Source organism: Myripristis murdjan, chromosome 10, assembly GCF_902150065.1.
Source record: "Myripristis murdjan chromosome 10, fMyrMur1.1, whole genome shotgun sequence".
Classification (NCBI taxonomy): Eukaryota; Metazoa; Chordata; class Actinopteri; order Holocentriformes; family Holocentridae; genus Myripristis; species Myripristis murdjan.
In genome coordinates, this window is record NC_043989.1 from 18489317 (window position 1) to 18511562 (window position 22246).

A 22246-nucleotide genomic window follows, 5' to 3' on the forward strand; every position below is an offset into this window, starting at 1 on the left:
CCTAACACACAGTCAACCCACCCACATACACATTCCAACAACTTTCCAATCCCCTTGTAACCTTTAGTCCCCATAGCAACCACTATCGACACCCTAGTAACCACCGGGTGTAACCTAACAACCACCTAGTACACCCTAGTTGCCATGTCCTAACATCTTAGACTGACCAGACCTGCTCGGGCAGTTTAATGGAATGGAATGTCTTTATTATCATTGCAACAAGCACAACGAAATTGAAAGGCACAGTCCTCCTTAGTGCCATTTAAGAAAAGTTATAAAAAGAAAACACACAAGAACACACAAGAATAAACATATAAGAAATGCACTGTAACAGTGTAATACAGCAGGGAAAAATAAAAAAAATATTGTAAAAGTATTGCACATTATATTATATTGCACTTTGTGTTCACAGTCCAACAGTATTTAGTGTGGTTATGGCTCTTGCATAAAAGGTCAAAACATAGTCACGAATAATTTCAGACAGGTTGTGGGATGAAAATAATATACAGCACCATACAAAGGAAAATTCTTTGCAAAATGAGCTAATTTCCCCCCAATGCTTGCGTAATCCCACCCAGGATTATGGGTGGGATTTTATTAAATAGAAAAATACCTTGCCTTGCAAAAGGTTAAGGGAAGGGAACGGGTCTTCATCACCTGACAAAGACCCGTTTGGGTCAAAACGTTGTGTTTTGCATCTTAGCAAATAAATTATTATGGAGGATAAGCCATGTGCGGACTTCCCTTAACCTTTTGCAAGGCAAGGTATTTTTCCATTGACTGTTTTTTGGTCCGGCACCAGCCATCAAAGGGGATGTGCATGACAATTTCTCACAAACTCTAGGATTTTATTAAAACCAGTACCATATAAATATACATACAAGTATATTCATATATGCTGCTCACTGTCTTCGTCTTAGTTATTTTCCTGTTAGACCTATTTATCTATGCGTGCCAATGTGAAGTCTTCGCCTCAAGTTAACATCATCTGTAATAAAAACATATATTTCTGTAGAAGTAGATGAAGTTCTCAATATAATGACAGAAGAAATAAACAGTAAAGGGCATCCCGTCTGTTGCTTTTCACTGACACAGCAATGTGAAGGTTGGCCAACTGGCCCCCGTCTCCCCAGGTTGAATGCAAGGACAACAAGTGCATAGTATGGTGTCCTCTCTTACTTTCATCAAGTCATACCTCAATTATTAATGGGGGAGCACTGATACCATTTCCCCATGCCAATACTGACACCAAGTACCAAACTTTTAAGTATCAACTGACACAAACTATTGGTGCGATCCATTACTTTCATCAGATACTGTTGGCTTGAACTTTTAGTTTAGGGTCATCGGACAAGGTAGCTGTGATAAAATCCTTCTTTTTCCCACCATATGAGGAAGACTTCTGTGTACAGAAACTGTAGAGAATCAGAACAGGGCTTTTGGATTTGGATGTTGGGTAAAATTTCCAATTCCAGTACTAATATTGGGGCGTTCCTAATTGTTAGGTGTTTGTAAGTGGTGTGTGATATCAGTCATCTCAGTGTTAAACCCAGGACAGGATTTCAAGTTTCAGTTATGAAACAATCCAACATTGCAACATTGTTAGTGTATCAGGCAGTTCAACAAGTGGCAAATAAAAGGTATGTGGCCGTTGCAACATATGTAGCTCCATCTTTGCAGTCACCCCCAATAAAATAAATAAATTGATAAAATAAAAAAAGGAAGCTATGTAGCAAGCTATGTTGCAAGCTATGTAGCAAGGTAATGTTGTAATTTAAAGATTACATTTTTACACTGTCATACAAAATAAAATAAGATAAAATACTAATGCAAATATAAGGGTAAAACGATAACACAAATATAATAAACCTCAGGAGCATAATTTAGGATAGAATGTCAAATCATGGAACAAAGTGAACATGGTTAAATTTTCCCACAGGCAGAGACACTCAGTAACACAAACTTTCTGCGTCAGGGTTGCCGGAACATCCCGGTGTTGACAAACAGGAACCAGGTCTGCGGTGTAGGTGTGGTGTGAGTCAGCATTTACTGCTGATTCCTCTGGAGGTGTTGGAGGGTCTGCACGGCGTCTGGGAAACGAGGTGATGACTTGATATCCGCAATGACATAAACACTCTCACCCACTCCCTTCTATTTCCAACATTCAAGCAGCTTTCTGTGTAAGTGCTCATGCTAAATAGGATGAAGAATGTACTTCAAATGAATGCACCCTAGTCTCAATAATGTCAAGGGATATTATAGTGTGTTGCGGCAGGGAGAACAGCTTCAACTCTGCGGTCAAACCCACAAGTCTTAAAGAAATACTCCAATGTTTTGGGCGGAATACCCCTTTTCCAGCCTGATGTTAGAAACCATTTTCACCTCTGTATGTCCAATGTTTCACTTCCCATTTTGTGTTAGCTTAGTAAAGACTGTGGGAGTCATTAGCCTTGCTCCATCAAAGTGAAAAAATAAACCTTACAGCAACTCCAAATCTGTCTTATTTACACAGCGTATCAGGTGTATTTGAAATACACGTCTTAGGATTAAGGAAAAAAACTTGAACAGTTTTAGGAGAAGTTAGTTGGTGGAACTGTAACTGCTGAACACATTTATCCTTCTCATCTAGCACGGTGATCTGCACACTGCTGAGGGCTGTGTGTGGAATACAGATGAAAGGGATAGTTTGTATTTTTGGACATGAAGTTGTATGAAATCCCGGGCAGTGTAGTGCATGAAAAGGGACTTCAGGTTAAAGTTCTGGCCACCTGAAGTATTGAACTAGGTACTTCTGGCTAGACTGCTGGGGTCACAAAAATAAAAAGTTTTGCTTCTCAAAACAACATGCATTCTAAATAGCACAAATTCTGGGGAAAAAAAGTCCGACATCACAGTCACTTGGCACCATTTCCTCTCCATCAGTATCCGTAGATACAAGTAGGCTAGGCCTTTTTTTTTTATTAGGTGTGAACTATCCCTTTAACTTCTCCTAAAATGGCTCTTGTTTTTCCTTGTCTTTTTTAATTCCAAGACATGTATTTCATATACATGATACATTGGGTAAATAAGACAGCTTCGGTTACTGGACAGAGTTAGGCTAATGACTCCCATAGACTTCAAGTCTTTATGCTAAGCTAAGAGTAAATGCTACCTATAGGAACTGAACCTCTAGACGTACAGAGGTGAAAATGGTATTGAACATATTGTCTTGGTCCTGATAAGTTGGAAAAAGGAGATTTTGCCCAATACGCTGGAGTATACCTTTAAGGCTGCTAATACTCCCACTCACCACCTTAAATTCACCTCACCACACTTAATAGTGGCCATAGCAGCCAGATTGAAATGTGACCCACAAGCAATAGGCATAACGTTCAAACTGTCATCCATGCCAAGGATGGCTGCTTCTCAGGGTGAGAGGCAGCCTCCGTCTCAATCTCAAACCCTCGAGACCTTTGCCTGTCAGCATGATTGACAGCAGTGCTGCAAACTGGCCTTCAAAAAGACACGTATGACAAATGACAGAACTGTATAGCAGTTTAAGTTCATCAACCCTGTTACACATTAAGCGATAAGACACAGGATGCCCCGGTTCACAGTGATTTTCAAAGAGCCAAGAGGAGTTGTTGGACGTGATGTGGAGTGTCCTAAAACACCATTAACATCGAGTTGTGATGATTATAAAGTGTAGATGTTAATGTTTTTTTCAGTAAATAAATAATTGGAATGATGTTAATGGTCTTTTTTGCACCTAGCCATCTACTTCTTGAACAGTAGTTAATGAAGATGCTAAGTAACACAAGTACCGGTATGGGAGGGAATTTTCAGATAAAGCAGTAATATTCAAATTTACTGCTACAGTGTCAGATGGGTATTGATCAACGCTGTATTTATTTGCACTTTAAGTAAGGAGGACAGCAGAACTTGGCAAAGCAGATGTATAATGCACCGAATGGCAAGGCAAAGAGGCACACAGTGCAAAGTGTTGTGGTTACTGAAAGTTTTTGACCCTCTTCACCTCATTCCTAAACATACACACACACACACACACACACACACACAGAGGCAGAGAGAAGAAACACACCATCGGCCCTCCTCACTCACACGTCCCCGCCATGTATTTTTAGTCTGTTGGAGCAAATCTAAACAGCTATTCTGTATTGTGATTGGTTATGACGCGAGTTATGTAAATATTAACATATTTGGCTTTCTTTGCAGTCAAAATTGCAAACTGGTCAGGATGAATAATACGGCTAACAGGGAGACTGGCAACCAGCACTGGCCAGATACACGCGCCAGACTGACTTTGTGTATTTATAGGTCACTAACTCTCGTTTTATGTCTGCTTTATTGACAAAGTTTTGGTTAAACTGTTGATGCAGCAGTTTAGAAAATTCTGAACATTAGTGATTTTGGCAGCTGCTGAATGTGCACAGCCACATGAAAACATAACAACATGCAAAATTTTACCCAAATGAATCCCATAAAAAACATCTTTGTTATCCCATGGCTCATGCAAGCCCATTTATAGAACTTTTGCATTTTTATTTTGATGGATTTCCTATTGAAACAGAACACTGGGGTGTAACAGTATGGGGAGCAGGCATACAAAAGTGTAAAATGGAATATGAGCAATGGAGAGAAAGAAAGTCAATAGGGAGCAATGGGGAGTGGAGGTGAGGAATTATCCAAAAACAAGGTTTCTGTGGCTGGAATTCTTATTTCAGGCTCAGGTCTTGGGCTGTTCCAGTGGCACCTGGCACCACTTGGCATCCTCCTCATCACATTCTTTGCATAGATTTTTAAAAACCATTATAAATTCAATTTATGTTTTAATGTTTTATTGTGTTCTGTACACACAACATCCATTCCCTGTCTGACTGTCCTGAGGGAGGGATCCCTCCTCCATTGCTCTCCCTGATGCACCCCCCCCCCCCCCCCCCCCCCCCCCCCCCCCTTTTTTTTTTTTTTCTCTTCATTAAGGAAGTTGTTCCTTATCTGATGTGAGGGTGTAAGGACAGAGGATGTTTTATTGCTGTAAAGTCCCTTGCGGCACATGTACAAGTTGTGGTATTGAGCTATACAAATAAAATTGTTGTGACTGTATCCTTATGTGGAATACTTATCAAAAAGTGGCTTTCTAATCAGGCCATATCTATCTATCTACCTATCTATCTATCTATCTATCTATCTATCTATCTATCTATCTATCTATCTATCTATCTGTGTCAAGTTTGACATAGTCCTGACTGACATTTTGAGTCAAAAAGCTGTTGGAGGAATAACTTAATAAAGATATTTTGGTATTTGCAACGCTCAACATTGGACACATGAAGGCGCCAGATCCATGCCCACTGAGAGAGACGCTCGGCTTTGATTTCCATCAAAAAGATGAGCCAGACAACACGCCAAGTTGCTGATGGCAGCAGAAGCCCGATTCCAAGTTAACCCGTGTGCAGCCCGCCCGTGCAGACAGTGCCTTGCCCCCAACTTCACATGAAGTTTGACCTTCTGACAGGATCTCTCTACATGACAGTGGTCGAGGCAGAGGTAGATGCCTGTCTGTCAGGACGCAAGGATTTCAGGCTATATATAGTTTAAATGGAACATTGTGCCTATCTTAAACCGGCCTGGAAATATTTTAAACACGCGCTCTAATCCGTCTTGGTGCGGACAGAATGGAATACAAATATAGTTGATCTTAATGCCTGCAAAAGAAAAAAAAAAAGCAGGACTGTCCGCAGCCCCATGTGAGCCTCCAAATCACCATTTTCATTACGCACAGGAGAGCACTCACATGCCTCTGGACGACCTCTCCTGGCAGAATGGACCAGTGTGCTGAAGACCTCTGGTGCTTCACAAGGATGAGACGGAGGACGGCAGAGAAATACAATCTTTTATTATCTTTTTTCCCACCTCACTAACCATCCAGCCTACTTAAAATTCCCGGCGCATAAAGCCTAATATTATTATTGCCATGGTTATGTGTGCGGAGTTAGGGTTAGCCTAGCGTCCACCCACTGCTCCTCACACCGCAGGGAGATGGCTTTGCCTCTGTAAAAGTTCAAGACTTATTCGTGAAGTTTTTTTCTTTTTCTTTCCCTTTTTTCCTCTCACTCCGTTGAAACAAAAGTGTTATCCCACTATGGTCTCCGGATGCTGAGGGGGAGATGGATTTAGAGGCAAATGTGAGCGGCGTTAACTGCTTGTCCCAGAATGAGAGCGACCGCGGGCAGCTCTCCTCCGCTGGAGTGTCCACTGCGCTGGCCAGCGTGCTGATCTTCACCATAGTGGTTGACATCCTGGGCAATGTTCTCGTCATTTTGTCTGTGTACAGGAACAAAAAGCTCAGGAACGCAGGTGAGAGGAAAAAAATCAAAAAAAAAAAGGGAGAGAAAAAAAAGACAAAAATGTGTGTGTTTGTGTGATTAGATTTTGTCACGACCAAAGAAATATACATTAAGTCTCTTATCAAGACATTATTATCTCTGAGCAGGAAGCCAAAGCAGGCTGCCATTGTATTGTTCACTGAAGTTCACTGTAAGCTCATATTTATTTGATCATTTCAAGCATTTCTGCTGCATGCTGTATTAAATAATTTATTACTTATGTATTCGTTTGCATCTGGTCATATACAAGCCCCTCCTCTTCCTTTGGGGTATAATCAAGTTCTACCTGGCTAATGGACATGGAATGAGCCACGCTTTCTGTTTTTTCTTTTTTATTTCATTTTAAGTGAGTGAAAGTAATTTATAAAGTGATTTGTGACATCTGTGTGTCTGCATATCAAGTGTAGACTTGGCATGTAGAGTTGCTGGGCTGCTATCTGAAGTGAGCCTCCAGCTTCAGACATAGTGATGGAGTTTCCACAGCCTTGCCTGTCTGGCTTCATATTTCTTCATAAATTACAACACCACTTCCCTCCATCTGGCTTTATCCTTGATTTTCCAACCCAGATAAATCACATCCCTATATCAGGACCTGTAGTGTCCCATGAGCACCCAAGGTGAAAGATCCTTTTGTCTAGCTTCCATGTCATCTTTGTATGGATTTATATGGCGTAGACGCCCAAATCTTAACGTGCCATGTTTGAAGTGTAGTTATGAAGGTGAAGAAGAAAATATTTATGGTCACTCTCATGTCATATTTCTGTCAAGTGTACCGTCATCATTAAATTGCTGTCATTTCTTTCCAGCCTGGGCAACTGGCTCAAGGAGCTGTCAGTTGTTCACATTCCTAGACTATTTTGCAGATAAGAGAATAAACTAAGTCTGTTTTCATTATCTAAACAGTCCATCCCACAGGATTACAAAAACGTTTTTTCCTCTATCCAGTCATATTGTAAGTTACAAATTTTGTATGGCCCTGCCTATTCCCTGAAGTCCAAAAGAACCAATTTGTTTTTTGTTGCTTAGTCAGGGAAATAAAAAAATGAACGTAAGAGGGAAAAGTCATGGGGGCAGTCACAGCAATAACATTAGACTATATGAAAGAAAGCCCTGTAGTGTTGGGTATGTCATAAGAAGCAGCCAATAAACAGAAAACATATTCTTATTTTTATTACTATCCTATCCCAAGGATTGTAAATACATAGACTATCTGTCTAACAGCTGCTTCACATGATTTTTATATGCTCAATAGATCATTATCAATGAGATAAAAATAAATAAATAAATATACAAGGCTTCAGAGACCTTTGCAGTTACCAGAGGCTCAAAACAGTACAGACAGGTCAGTGTGTATTCTGATGGGTTCTGTTCTTTAATATTGTACAGCTTTACTCTTTGAGGTCTTGTGGAGCAAACTGCACGCTTACTGAGCTGTAACTCAGCAGCTGCACTGCTGAAGCCCTTTTGTTGAGGCAAACGCCTAGATTCAGTGATCTCACTATGATGAGCACAATGATGCTAATGAGGAAATGTGCATCGGCCAGTGAGCCGGTGAATATGTGGAATAATGAGCTTTTAATTACAATTTAAAATACATTATGTAACATGTTCAATGGCACACAAGCCAAAACCAGTTTGGCAGGAAGGTAGGAGCCCAAAGAATAATTAGATAATATGGTATAGCCTACATAGAACAAGTCACAGTTGACTGGTCCCAAACAAAAAAGCAGGAGTAAATGGACTGTTCAGACGTCCTCTCCTCACTGGCAGGCTGTAGACGCTGCACTAATGGCAGCCCTCGTGTCACTGTCTTACTCTAATTGGACTGACTGACAGAACTGGCCACAGCGGAGAGCTCGCTGGTGTTGCTGTGTCCTGCTGTTCTGCATGTGTGAGCAGCAACCTGAAACGCTGAAAAGTAACTCCAGCAGAAGCTTAGGGCCTCCAGTTTATCTCATGCCATCCGTTTTGTTTTTGAAGTGTGTCCTTAGGAAACTGAAGATGTCACCAGCGTTGGCCCATTCACAATCTCCCCTCTGTTCTTAACGAGTTATTTATAGAGCTGGCTCACTATGTATGAATGTTTAACCATGGGGAGTTTGTAAAAGGAAAACACGAACACAAATGAAAAGGTGTTACTGTACAGAGGGGCTGTGATAGCTCTTTGTAAAATGGATCATTATTATGTGAGAGGCTGAGGAAAGCTAGGAAAACTTTTGCATTCCACTGGTCCTACACACTGACTTCTGACTCATATAATGTATAGTATATGATGCAGGTATAATACCTCATTATATCACATACTTAGATGGGATCTAGTCTGTCACGCAGACTGCTGAAAACATCTCACCTCCTCTCTTTCCCCTACACATCCTACTCCGGCTGCTGCTTTGCCTCTCCACACACAGGCAGCAGTAGACCTTTTCTGCTCTGCTTCACTGCTGTCTTGCTTGCTGCCTTCACATTTCCCACTGCTATCCACCACTTAACCCACCCCCGACACACACACACACACACACACACACACACACACACACACGCGCGCGCGCGCGCACACACACATCCTCCTAGGCTTTGTCTCTCACAGTAGCACTATCCACACCTATCCACTGCTATTGTGGAGCTGCACTTGCTGCAAGCTCCTGGCTGGTGTGTAGATGCGAGTGTATGTGAGTAAATGTCTTCAATGCGAAAAATGTGTTTTGTCCTCAAATATTGTCCTACATCTCGGGACAGCCGGTATCCACAGTTTTGACAGGTATGCAGGGGCTCTGATGTGTAAAAAACTTGTAAGATCTATGCATTGGGTCCCCAGAAGGCAAGAGCATGGTGATAGCACTGCCACTGAAGTGTTAACACTGGAGACTTTCCCTCTGGGGTTAGCCATACTAAAAATATATGTACTCACGTAGAGAGAGAGTGGGAGATAGATAGATAGAGAGAGAGAGTGAGGGAGAGAGAGAGAGAGAGGGAGGGAGGAAAAGATGAGGGGGAGCAGATGGGGGGAAGAAAGAGGGCATGCATGAGTGTGCATGTATGGCCATGTCAGGATCTGTGGTTGTTGGACGGTGCTGGTGGTGGGCTGCAGAGGGCTGGGGGTTGTGGCTGGACTTCAATTTCGATAAATCACGCACTGCACCCCCTTGGTCCACTCTGCAGTCAAGGATTAAACCTAAGAAACCCTAAAACTGAAGTGTCCAGTGGGAGTTAATTGGACATAATGACTCAATCCAGAAACCAGTGAAATTGACAGCAAAGAGCCATAGGGAATATCGCTTAGCACAGTACATTTAACTTCTTTTCCCACCGGCTCAATAGCAGATGACGTTTAATTTTCCTTGTGTGATAAACACAGCGTTAAGACACCATCCGATGTTGGGATTTTAAAGGATTAAGCTTGTAAGGCTAAACCATGTCAAAGAAACAGTCAGGTGTAAACTGTAATGCAGTCTCCTTAGAGTTTGCCGTGTTATTTCTTCCATTTAAGAAGGGGAGCTGTCACATTGTAAAGTTTGCATAAATCACTATTCCTCACATGTTCCGAGGATAAGCCCTAACAAGTGAAACTTTCTTGGCCCAGCCGCTGCCTTTGCTGTGATGGGCTGATTTCTCTCAGGGCCAGTGAGTCTTATGTTCTCAGACACAGGAGGTCTGATGGGTAGATGGCCTTTGATGATGACGATGATGTTTTTGGCTGGGCTCACAGCAGGCTATATCACCAAAGGCAGCGTGTGTCAGCTTTAATGCTAAACTTCTTACAAAAAATTCTCTGGCCCCTTGAACATGACTTCATGAAGTGGTCACTACTAATTCATCAGGGGTAAATGCCCTTGCCGAAAGGTTATTTTTGCTTATTTATGATAACATGCATGAGTAAGTCAAATGTAATCTAATTTGGAATATGCACTTGTAGTAATAATCCTTGTGTTTGGGGTTCAGCTGGATTCAAGCAGTGCCAGCACTCTCCTACACATTTTTTTTTTTTAATGATTTCATTTTTTTTCAAAGACATATAAATATAGAGGGATGAATCAAAGCATGGTATTCCTGCCAGGCTGCTTTACCGATCATATTTCCACTGTGGCTCTGTGAAAGTGATGGAATAGAGGCTGTGGGTTTGACAGAGGGACATATGCCCTTGGGATTGATATGTGCACACAGTCATGCAAGTTGTCACAATGTAAATCCGCAGGACTGGGCGGGCATTTTATTTTCTCTTTTGGACTGTTTATCTCTCCCACTGTCTTCATTATAGACTTTTCATCCCGGCATGCCTCCCACTTTAATTTCCTGCATTGTTCTGTCTATGTTTGAGACCTATTCACAGAGCATACAAATGCATATAAATATCCCAACATTTTTGTGCACCTATTTTAAGACATTTGCAGGGTTATATGCTTTAAGGGAGGCTGAGAGGCAGTTTCTGTTTAATGTGTTTTTGAGGATGCTGTGGCCTGGAGTGTACTGAATAAGTTTGGTGATGACTATCCTCATTCAGTCATGCAAGGCAGAGGGAGCGATGGAGAGGGAGGGGGGGAGAGAGCGAGAGAGAGAGAAAGAGAGAGAGAGAGAGAGAAAGAGAGAGAGAGAGAGAGAGAGAGAGAGAGAGAGAGAGAGAGACAGGGTGGTGAGTGGAATCGCTCACACACTGGGGCAATTCATAAGATGATCAATTGACTCTCAGGGGACATTTTAAACAGAGATTCGTTTGATTTGTTAGAAGAGTTCACATATTTGACAGCTTTGTGAGGGAACGTGACCAGATAATTACAGAGCCAATGGTGTCAAAGAAGTTAAAGGCTGCGAGTCAGCTGTCCCTGGTGGACAGTAACCAATCAGCATTCAGGTTAAGCTGGAGAGTGCTCTATTTGATTCACACATGTTGGTAATAATAGCTCCCCAAGATGTCAGCGGGCATGACTCTATTCTGGTATGAGGGCAAAAGAATCCCCCTGTAATCTTTGTGTGTGGCTGGGTCTTTTACACTAAAACACCAAGCCATCTAGAGCTGTGAGTCGTGGTGTGATGAACACCAGGCAGGCCAAGTTGGTTAATTAAAAAGAGAGAGGTAATGGTCTGGTTGACGCAATGTTTGAATAAAAACAAAGACACTCATGTGGCGGCATCACAGCCCTCCTCCTCAGTGGTGTATTAGCACTTACCTCATCATTTTTGACAATAAGGGGGAGAGAGGGTTCAGCCAGAGAGAGCTAACGCTGTAGCATGCCCTGTCCAGTGCATATGATAACACCAAGCCGCATGATGTCAGCGTGGATTCAAACCTCTGCATGATGACAAATGCACACAGCAAGGACCGTGAGCGTCACAAATACAATCTGACAGATTTGCCCACTGAGCTGACTCCAGGATGAAGAACAAATGCTTTTATTTTTATCTCGGTCGGCTTCAGAGGAGGATTGTGTTGTTTTTGGCGGCTTGAAAATTGGCTTTCCCTGATTATCTGTGCCCAAATCCATGGTCAATACAAACTGAACTTTAAATTCGATGAAATTAGAAAGTGGGGGGAAAAAAAATCTCTCTAAGCTTTTGAACAAAACTATGCAGCCTAAAATCTGTCTGTCCATCTGTCTGTCTGTCTCTCCCTATCTCTCTCTCTATATATCTATATGAGTCTATCTATCTATCTAAATGACACAACTGACCAAGTAAAAAACAAATAACTAAAAAAGACAGCATGCCCCTACTTATATGGCTGCCCTGACTAAGGTAGAAATAGTGGTTTGGTGGCCAAGTGGAAATTCCAAAAAAGAAAAAAGAAAGAAAATAAATAAGTAAATAAGTAAACCAGACGTTTTCAAAGTGGGAAGAGGGCCTCCCTATTGCACCAAACAGTTTCAGGGGAGGTTCAGAGACAAAGGGTAGAAAAAAAAACAAAACAAAAAAAAAAACATGAAGAATATCAAATAATGTGATTTTCTATTTGTTATCAAAGGAATTATGCTGTACAATAGCCTAAATATCTGTCATTCTGTTTAAAAAGATTAGCTCACAGATAGTTCTGGGTAATGTTACAAAGCTAGAGTAAGTCCTTTTCATATATTTGTATACAGTTTGAAGTTATGTCCAACAGCAATATGCAGCTATTGTAGCCCAATTGTTGTGGGATCACATAGCTGCTACATGATCCCTGAGCTAAGGGAGGCACCTTTTTTTCAAAAGGGCTGTCTGAAGGGAGGCCGCCAGTCTCAGACTCAGAAACCCTCTGAAGTAAATAAATAAGTGAGTAAGCCTTTGGAGGGACTGGGTATCATATGTTCTGGTATCTTATGTTCACTCATTTTTGATCAGCTGAGATGGATGAGGTGAAAGCGACTTTACCCCAACAGTGATTATCACAGTGTCAATGCATAATGCATAAGGCTGGAATCTCTAAGCATTTAAAAAAAAAAAAAAAAAAAACACCCTCCCAAGTGCACATGTATGAACATGCAGTTATCAGCCTATTGTTTTTTCTCTCTTTTTTTTTATTATAAACCAACCAAGATAAAATAAGACCAGGATCAAATCTTGTTAAAATTAGCTTTGGTTACTAGACAGCCAAGCTATGTTATCCTGGAGGTGCGGGGATTATAATAGGCCTTGAACTGTGGGGATTGATGGCAAGCATGTGTTTTAAATCCACTCCCATCTTATCTGCCAGTCAACTCTGTTGTTACAGCTGTTGACTGAATTAGCAAATAGCCTGTTGCCTTCACATTTCTACTTCAGGAGGTAGAGCCACTTTCATACAAACCCTGGAATTAACTCCAAGTTAAATCGAAGCACAAACACATTGTCACTATGATCAAAGAGCTATATTCCTGTAGTTCTTACTAGTTCCTACAGATTATTTAAAGCCTAAATGTTTATGTATGAATTCTACCCAGTGATGTAGAGCTACATGGCAAATTGAGTAAACTGTATGCACCAGCTGGCGATGACAGTGAGTATAATGTATAGTGCAATTATATTTTCTCAGTGGTATTGATTAATGTTTTATTATGATGTAATCTCTATCTGATGTTATATAACAACCATTTATATCGTGAAGTGTTACATTGAAAAGGTGGATCTGGAAATATAACAGTAGCGTATTGGTGTTAGTTGTATTAAACCTTCACTACATGATTTCAATTCAAAATGTGTGGCTCATCACGTCATACAGAATGCCTTTTCCTTAGCATTACATCCGGCTGAATCCTATGTCGCAGCACAGATTTGATTGAATTGCAGCTCACTGTATGGTTTTGTTATCCATCCTCACATCTGACAGAATGTTGTAATATGATTTATTGTTTTATTTCCCTCCGCCCTGCCAGAACAGCTGCACCGTCACAAACGTCATTTCGTATGATTCATGTCTTCTGAGGAGATCCAGTGTCACGTTGCCATCAGCTTAGACCTCAGGAAGACAGGAACTTACTTGGATGTTATCAGATGGTGAAATCACTCATGTCCTGTTTTTACAATCTGTAATGCAGTATCCAACTGCCTTTTCCCAAGGGCAAGTGGAGACAAATTTGGAAAATAACCCATTTTAAGCATTTTATTGAGAAAGACAGTAGTAATCAGATACCGACTGAACAATTCATCGCTGTTATTTATTTGTTTATTTTTTTGCCAGACTAAGCTGGTATTTTCTATGTAGCGAAGTCAGTGCTTCTAAAAGTTCATTTTTGAAAGCAAGGCATGGCTCTTTTATATAAAGGTTTCAATGAGATGAAAAAGGGATGTGTTGAGAGTACTGTGACAACAAAGTATGCATGGTAAACAGCTCATCAAACTGCACAACAAAGGACACGCTGAAGTTGCTCTTCTATGACGGGAAGTCACAATTATACCTACACTGACCCAGTTAATTTTAAGAGAGTTTAAACTAGAAGAGGAAAGAGGACTAAAGAGGAAAGTAAACGAAGAGCGCAGTACACCATAATTATAGACCATTCTGGGATGTGACTGTCTGTTTTCCAAAGCTGTGTGTCTCTCTCTGCAGGCAACATCTTCGTGGTGAGTCTCTCTGTGGCAGACCTGGTGGTGGCGCTGTATCCCTACCCTCTGGTCCTCACCGCCATCTTCCACAATGACTGGACCATGGGTGACCTGCACTGCCAGGCCAGTGGCTTCATCATGGGCCTCAGCGTCATCGGCTCCATCTTCAACATCACAGCCATCGCCATCAACCGCTACTGCTACATCTGCCACAGCCTCCACTACGACCGGCTGTACAGCCTGAGGAGAACCTGCTGCTACCTGGGCCTCACCTGGCTGCTCACCGCCATCGCCACAGTGCCCAACTTCTTTGTGGGCTCCCTGCAGTACGATCCTCGCATCTACTCGTGCACCTTCGCCCAGACGGTCAGCTCGTACTACACCATCTCAGTGGTGATCATCCACTTTCTGATCCCGCTGTTGGTGGTGTCCTACTGCTACATGAGGATATGGGTGCTGGTCATTCAGGTGAAGCACCGGGTCAAACCGGAGCAGAGGACCAAAGTCAAACCCAGCGACGTGCGGAACTTCCTGACTATGTTCATGGTGTTTGTGTTGTTCGCCGTGTGCTGGGCTCCGTTGAATCTCATAGGCTTGGCGGTGGCCATCAACCCTGTGAAGGTCGCACCCAACATACCTGAGTGGCTCTTTGTCACAAGCTACTTCATGGCGTACTTCAACAGCTGCCTCAACGCTGTCATATACGGACTGCTGAACCAAAATTTCCGCAAAGAGTACAAGACGATCCTCCTTGCGCTGTGCATCCCTCGGATGCTCCTCATGGAGACTTCCAGGTGTGCAACCGAGGGCCTGAAGAGCAAGCCGTCACCTGCTCTAACAAACAATAATGTAGCGGAATTAAATGTATGAATGATGTTAAATGATATTGCCAGAAACTGAGAATATTGTCACTGAGCCTCATAGTGAATATGCTGTATATGCGATGATTTACCTAGTGCCTTTTCAGGAGGAGAATGTGTCATTTTCCAGTTGTAAAGGTGTAATCATGCTCTGAGAGGACACTGTGTGTGCCATCACATCCCTTTCTGCGGTGTCAGTATACTGTTCTTTCATGCTGAAAGGAAAACCATCAATTCAACTCATTATGCTCCATTGTGGAAGCATGCCTTTGCTCTGTTTAAAGACAGAGCACAGACCAACTAACCAGGTGACGGGCGAGATACAGAAAGTCAATATTCATAAAAAAAACATTTGGATCAGGGTACCGCAATGAACCACAGCTGTTAGAATTACTTTCCAGAAGCCATGAATTTAGTAAGTCAGTGCATACGTACCCAGTAGCTTATTTGCTGGATGGGAAAGAATAAGCTCTAATTTGTGTTTGATCAGAACAACACTTTTCAAGCTACACCCCTTGTACATCTCATGCATGAGAATGACTCACTGCGTATTTGCACAAACAGAAGATGATGAGTAAGTCAACAACATACTGACACGCAAATAAATTTATTTTCTGATGCCACTGTGTCTGTGGCTGCTGTGTGAAACAATAATGGTGGAAAAGCCTCAGGTTGGTTGTTCCCCCACAATGTAATCCCTAATCTAATTTTAGGTTGAAACTAAAACCCCTTTTATTCCATTCAGACATGCAATGCCAGGCTCAATTACCAAGAATTTAACACTATTGTTCAGCCCTTTAGTGACTCTGAGAATAGTTGAAGTGGAGTAAGTGCCAATTCAGAAATATTTAGCACCAAGTACAATTTATGGTGCAATATTGCAGTGCACAATATCTGATCCTCAGTGGTCGCTGAACAATGTGCTAATCTGTATGTATATCTTTGGCTCATTCTTAGTGGGAATGTAGGCCATTTTAATTCGCAGTGATGCTGCCCCCCACCCTTAGGCTTGTCTTCTGAGACACGTTTCTTTTAGAAAACACAGTGGGAAAACTGTGGAGGCTTTTGCTGTGTGTTTTTAATTCAGGAAATGTGTATTTGCATAAGATTTATGTGATGGAGTGAAAGCAGCCTGCTTTGGTGTTTGCAAAATTCCATTCTCTCATCTTTTTCAGTCAATACTGTTGTTATACAACATTTTTTCCCTCTGTTTGCTGTATTTCAAGTATCAGATCACCAGAGTAAAACATACAAAGACCTCAAGATCCCCCCTTAAGATTTATGAGTGATTTACAATTAAGGAAAATTATGAAATGGAAGCAATAGATGGATATACAAAGCTAGCTTTCATGCTTATCAAATGCCTGAGGGATATGATACGCATCAGGAGCCATCGATGTAATTTCGTGACAGTGCAAGTGTGCCCGAGCACATGTCACCCTGGCTGAGATGAGCTCTGACAGCCTCCCAGCATAACTTCCATCCAGCAAACAAACTATGAGCAGTTCACCTCACAGGAAGGCTGCGGATGTCAATGTGACACATTCTTGATATGATGCACTGTTGTGGAATATTAAAGAGATTACACGTTCCCCTACGTCTGATTTGTAGATTTTATAAAATATACTGTCTTTTACTTTTCATTAGAGACCCATTTCACATTTTTGGGTTTTGCCTCACCGGCTGTAGATAGGCTTAGACAGGATCCTTGATGTTTGAGTAAGTTTCGAGGCATCTGAATCCATGAGGAGTGCGGATCCAGATCTTGTGTCATGACAAGAAGCCTCAGCTGCCGGATGCCATAAAGTTAGAGTACAGTAAAAATGGCACAAAACTGTTCATTTCCACATGCGATCATACAAGTCACTGTCAGCTCTGATGTGGAAAAGAAGCAGCCCACATGCCAGCGCAAGGTCAGCCACAGATGAGTGGCTAAAGGGGCTCCAGGGAAGATGACAGTGTCGGCTCTACCACACCAGAGAGTCACAGAGTAATGGCAGGGTCATCCGTCTTCTTTTTCCACCCACCTTCCACTTTTCGCTGCCTTTTTCTTGCTTTCACTCCCTCTGTCTCCCTACTTCTCTCTCTCTCTCTCTCTCTCTCCCCCCCCAAACTCTGCCATCCCTCACTTTTCCCCCATGGACTCTTGCCACCTCTAAAGATCCATCAAAATTAATGCAGTGTGACCGAATATGGCCAATCTGATTTAGAGAGATCAGGAGGAATTGATTATTATGGCTCTTTACAGCTTTAACACAACAGTCACTTTATCTTAGAATGTTAGGTTGGTAACAAACTCCACCAAAGATTATGAAAGGCAGCTATTGTTTGTGGCTAATCAATTATAACACCACTGGCATGGATTTCAGCAACACATGATAAAAATACAACATAACACAAGTCATAGATGTATAATTCTCATGCTGTGAATCTATCCAATATCTGCCCCCTTATGTTTGTCACACCATATAAGCAGAGTCAGCCTGCAGAGACATTTATCTTGTCGTTATAATCAAGGACATTTTGATCTACGCATGAAGCCCTAGTCTATAAAGTCCACCAGGCCCACAAGTCATGATCCCACTTTGTCAGTTTCACATACATTTACGGTTCTGTTTCTAGGAGGTGTTTTTCATTCCCCTCAGTTAACACCCATACACCTCACTTTAGCCTACAATCTGCCTCAGGTAAGCATAAAGAGAGTGTTTGCATGAGTCACATAATAAATTCAAACTGTCCTATGGGAGTATGTCAGAATTCCATATTAGACTTTGTTGTCTTTGCCTATTTATGGTAGGCTTATGAGGAAGGGCAGGTTTTCTACTCTGCCTTTGTAAATATGAGTGCTGCTCTGTGCAGCATCCACCTAATGCCTGTGAGTATATAATATTTATGCATTATGCCCAAAAGTGGACCAAGCAGATGGGAAGCTAAGCATAAAATCGAAGTTGTCACAGGACATGATAGTCTACCTTTTTTCCCCTCGCAGCCATGCATTTACTTGCTTACTTTCATCTCATTTCAAAGGTATACGAGCAGCAGATGCCCTCTGAGAAACAAATCCCCCATTGGTGGAAGATGAGGATTATCGCCACAACAGCAGAACACTGCCACAAAATGGATGAGCAATGGGGCATTATATGGCCCAACTACCGGCATGACACGATGGCTTGCCCTCCGTCAGATGGGGTTGGATGGAGCTCCTTCTGTGCACAGAGGAATTTCTACAGCTCTCGCACATCAATGCGTTTTACGGAGGAGTCTGATGGCGCGCCTGCTTCCACAATAGCGAGCACGCAGTGTGACTCCTAATGGATTTGTGCATTGAGTTTTGCGGAGCCTGTGTTCTCATGCATATGATGTGTTCCTACATGTCCCAGTGGGCCATGGGTCCCAATTCTACCAGGAGGTTTTAGGTGTCATGGGTTCAAGGAAACCAATGAGAGCAGGAAGTGGGGATGATGATTGTGTGCATCAGATTTCTTTTGACTTTATTTTTAGACAGAATCATATACAGCAGAGGGGATATCGGATTATTTGGTGTGTGGTGTCTGCTTGACAAAGTGTTCCCATGCTCCCTGTTTGTCGACAGTAACCTCCAGAGTGCCATGGTGCCAAGAAAATAACTCCGGCTCATAAATAACTGCTAATAATAATCTTACTCTAATAATAATCCTCACGCCGCTCGCTTTTATGTTTTTATCCAACCACTTGTTTGAGAGGGACTCTTTGTTTGATAGTTAAACTCTGTGGTTCTTTGCCCACCTAAGCAGGGTACTGTATTGTATGTGACCAACAACAGGTGTGAAGTGTGGGGTGTCCCATATTTGACATAGAGAACTCGTGACTCATGGAATGAACAAGGCATAGCTCGGGGAGTTCAGACAGAGAGAAACATGGGAAATACTTCTAGAAGGTCAGAGGTTGAGACCCATGAGGAAGGACGTCCCAATTTTGACCCCAAAGTTGAAGACTGCTATTAAATCTACACAATATAATTAGATGATGACAGCATGACCTTTCTGAAGCTTCTATTTTATAATAAGCTGTTTTATCACAATTTAAACAGTAAACAGTGAGTGCACTCTCTGCAAACTTGTTGGGGGTTAGGATTATTCCCAAAGCTCACTCTAGTAAAGTCTCTTTTTAGATTTTAGTTTTGTGTCCAGAGACAAGAAGTTCCTAATTTTTTGGGATAATTTTGTAGCTATGACCTGGAATAACTGCTGATGACCTCGTTTATGAAAAGTAATGGCTCTACTCCGTTGTAATTACTTTTAATTCCAAGAATTGGCCGGATGTTTCTGAATGTTTATACTGTAACTTGCAAATTCAAGTGCTGTTTGCTGCAGTTAATCGCAAGTTGTCAGTGATTTGGCGCTGTCCTTCAGAAACAAATCTTTAGTTTGTATGACAAAAGGAAAAGAGCTGCCCTGTGCAATATCTTAAAAAGCAAAAATTTGAGAGCTATAATGAATAAACTGTCCTGGCCTCTGTCTGTTCTCACCTGCTCCTACTCACAAAAGGAGTTCAGCTGATGATCATGGGCTTGTTTCAAGTGAATAAACAAAGTCTGTTCTTTCAGAAAGAGAAGCTGAGCTAACACTGTAATGCCCTTTTTTCTCCTCAAAACTTGCAAAAATGTATTAATAATTCATAACTTATTCCAAGACGCATAACCTAAAAATCAGGCCTTAATCTGATTGCATGCATTGAAAAAGCACATTTGGGCTAGATGGTTTGAGACAGACAATCTCATTATGCAGTTTATAAATTACAAATATTACCCATCACATCTCCAACAGGTTTTGGAGATAGTGATAGTTTTAAGGTTTTAAGAACAAACTCTGATCAGAATAATAAAACAGGAGGCCCAATATATAAACTAATACTCTTGACCTACAGCTACCAGACAGAGGAAATGACTGTAATGTCGTTTGCATACGATGCTTGGGAAAGAACAAGGAGTGTATTTTCTTTCGAGTGATGTAAATTGACACATCAGCCTATAAACTGTGAGAGCTGCTTGCCGTTTGGGAGTCTGATGGCTCACGGGGCTGAGACACAATCCTTGCACTGTTGTGGGTTTCAATCCAGCTGACAATCCTTCCCCCGTGCTTCCTGTCGGTTTCCACCGTGTGACATTCAACAAAGCAAAAATGGCACAAAATAATTTTTAGAAGTGCTCTCGGTGGTTCAGTCATCCACAGCGTCGTGTATGCTGTTAATTTGATTCACTGTGACAGTTTTCTGGGTCTACATAGGCAGCAACGGCATGTACTTTTTTTTTTTTTTTTGTCAAGTAACTACTTGGGGGTGAAATTGCCACAGAATGCAAAATGATTAGTTTGAACACACATCAGTGAATAGATCTTGGTGGTTTGGGTTGGTCCCTTTTGAGAGTCTCTTCAAATTAAATGGTTTTGGAAACCTGCTGAGTGTGGGACCGGTGAGAACAAAGGCAACTGGAGCAGAAAGTGCCACTCCTCGATTCGCAGTCGGGGAGACTTCAACCAGCAGAAACACAGCAAGTGCCACAGAGACAAAAAATTATTCGCAGCATGACATGGATTGAATGGCTCTCTTTTACTGTGACAATTAAACAACAGGCAAAAGTGGAGCATTATTCATAGGTGGAGGGCGCCGAGCTGTACACGGATGTGGAGCGATGTCACAACATGAGAGGGAAACTGTAAACTGTTAAGTGTTGATACAGGGAGGGGAAAGCCACAATAAAGGATCTGGCAGGGCCTCTCCCTGGCTACACAACCTCATCCGTGTTCTCAAGAAGGACTGGAGGAGACGAGATGGAGGCCTTTTAAAGTTAACGTCCATTGCAGTCTTATGAGAGGTGATAAAAACTTTGAATATTGCTGGGAGACAATAAAGTAACCTTGACCTTGACTTGAGTCTCACATATCAGAGCATTTTCCCTAATGTGAGAAAACTGGGTCAAATCATTCGATTTAGTGTTTTATATAGATTAGTTTAAAATTATATCCACCAAAACACTTATGGACAATAACTGTCATGTGAGTTCCTAGATATTGTGGATATAGTGTGTGCCCACGTTGCATAAGGACGTCATGGAAACAGCAAAGCCTTGCCTTGATCCATCAGTTCCCTGCACAAACCTCACTGCTGAGTTGAGTTGATTTGTTAAAAAACTTCCCAACTGGACTCAGTTTGTGTCATGGCACTGAAAAGCCTTACTCAAAGCCACCAAAAGTCTTATTTTAGCTACCAATTCTGCCAGCTCCTCCATTTCAGTCTTCTTGCTTTGGACACAATTTATTGTAAGATTTCTATTCAGTTTTTCAAAAATAACACAAACATGACCAGTGCTGTCTAAGTGGGCATCAATTCATGTCTGTGACAGACAGATCTCCATCTGTCTGGAGGACTTTGTGTCATTCTCTGCCACATGAGATCTGGTGTGCCATGAGGATGTATTCTGGACTCCATCTCATGTTCAGCTAAGTTTCTGCTAGCCCACATTAAATGACGACTTCATTTCAGTGTCATGTTGTCTCAAAAGTATCTGTAGCTGAATGACAATGAATTAAAACGTTTATTTGGACTTCCATAAAAGTTATTCTTGAAAATCTTGGTGGTGTGTATGCTCCTGTCAAGTCTTTGGAGACTAGGACAACATGGGTGTGAAGTCTGATGCAGAACTAAACTTTAAAATAAAACAAAATACTAAAACCAAACAAACAAACAAACAAATAAATAAATAATCAAACCAACCAGTAAATAATGCCAAAATAAAATAAAAATATTAATAAATATATGCAATCAAAAACAAGGAACAAATATTGTTATTTTAACGAGCACCAAAATAAATATTCACAAAATTAAATAGTTTTAAATAGTTTTTAATATTTTTTGTGCTTTATAATATAATATTTTACCAAAACATATTTTATTTTATTTTATGTTTACTAGTAAATATTTTATTTTATTTTATTTTATTTGCTGGTCTTCACCCTCCTCGACAGCAGGTGGCGG

At 41.5% G+C, this 22246-nt stretch overlaps 1 protein-coding gene across 2 annotated transcripts; it reads left to right on the forward strand.

The window, feature by feature from the left end:
- Positions 1-3777: 3777 nt before the first annotated feature.
- Positions 3778-15245, forward strand: mtnr1c (melatonin receptor 1C). Of its 2 annotated transcripts, XM_030062009.1 has the most exons (3): positions 3778-3790; positions 6178-6357; positions 14380-15245. In XM_030062009.1, the coding sequence occupies exons 1-3, from the start codon at positions 3778-3780 to the stop codon at positions 15243-15245; spliced, it is 1059 nt and encodes a 352-aa protein (XP_029917869.1). The 2 variants fall into 2 exon arrangements, with proteins under 2 accessions (XP_029917869.1, XP_029917868.1); XM_030062008.1 differs by lacking the exon at positions 3778-3790 and having other exon boundaries at positions 6168-6357.
- The last annotated feature ends 7001 nt before the right edge of the window (positions 15246-22246 follow it).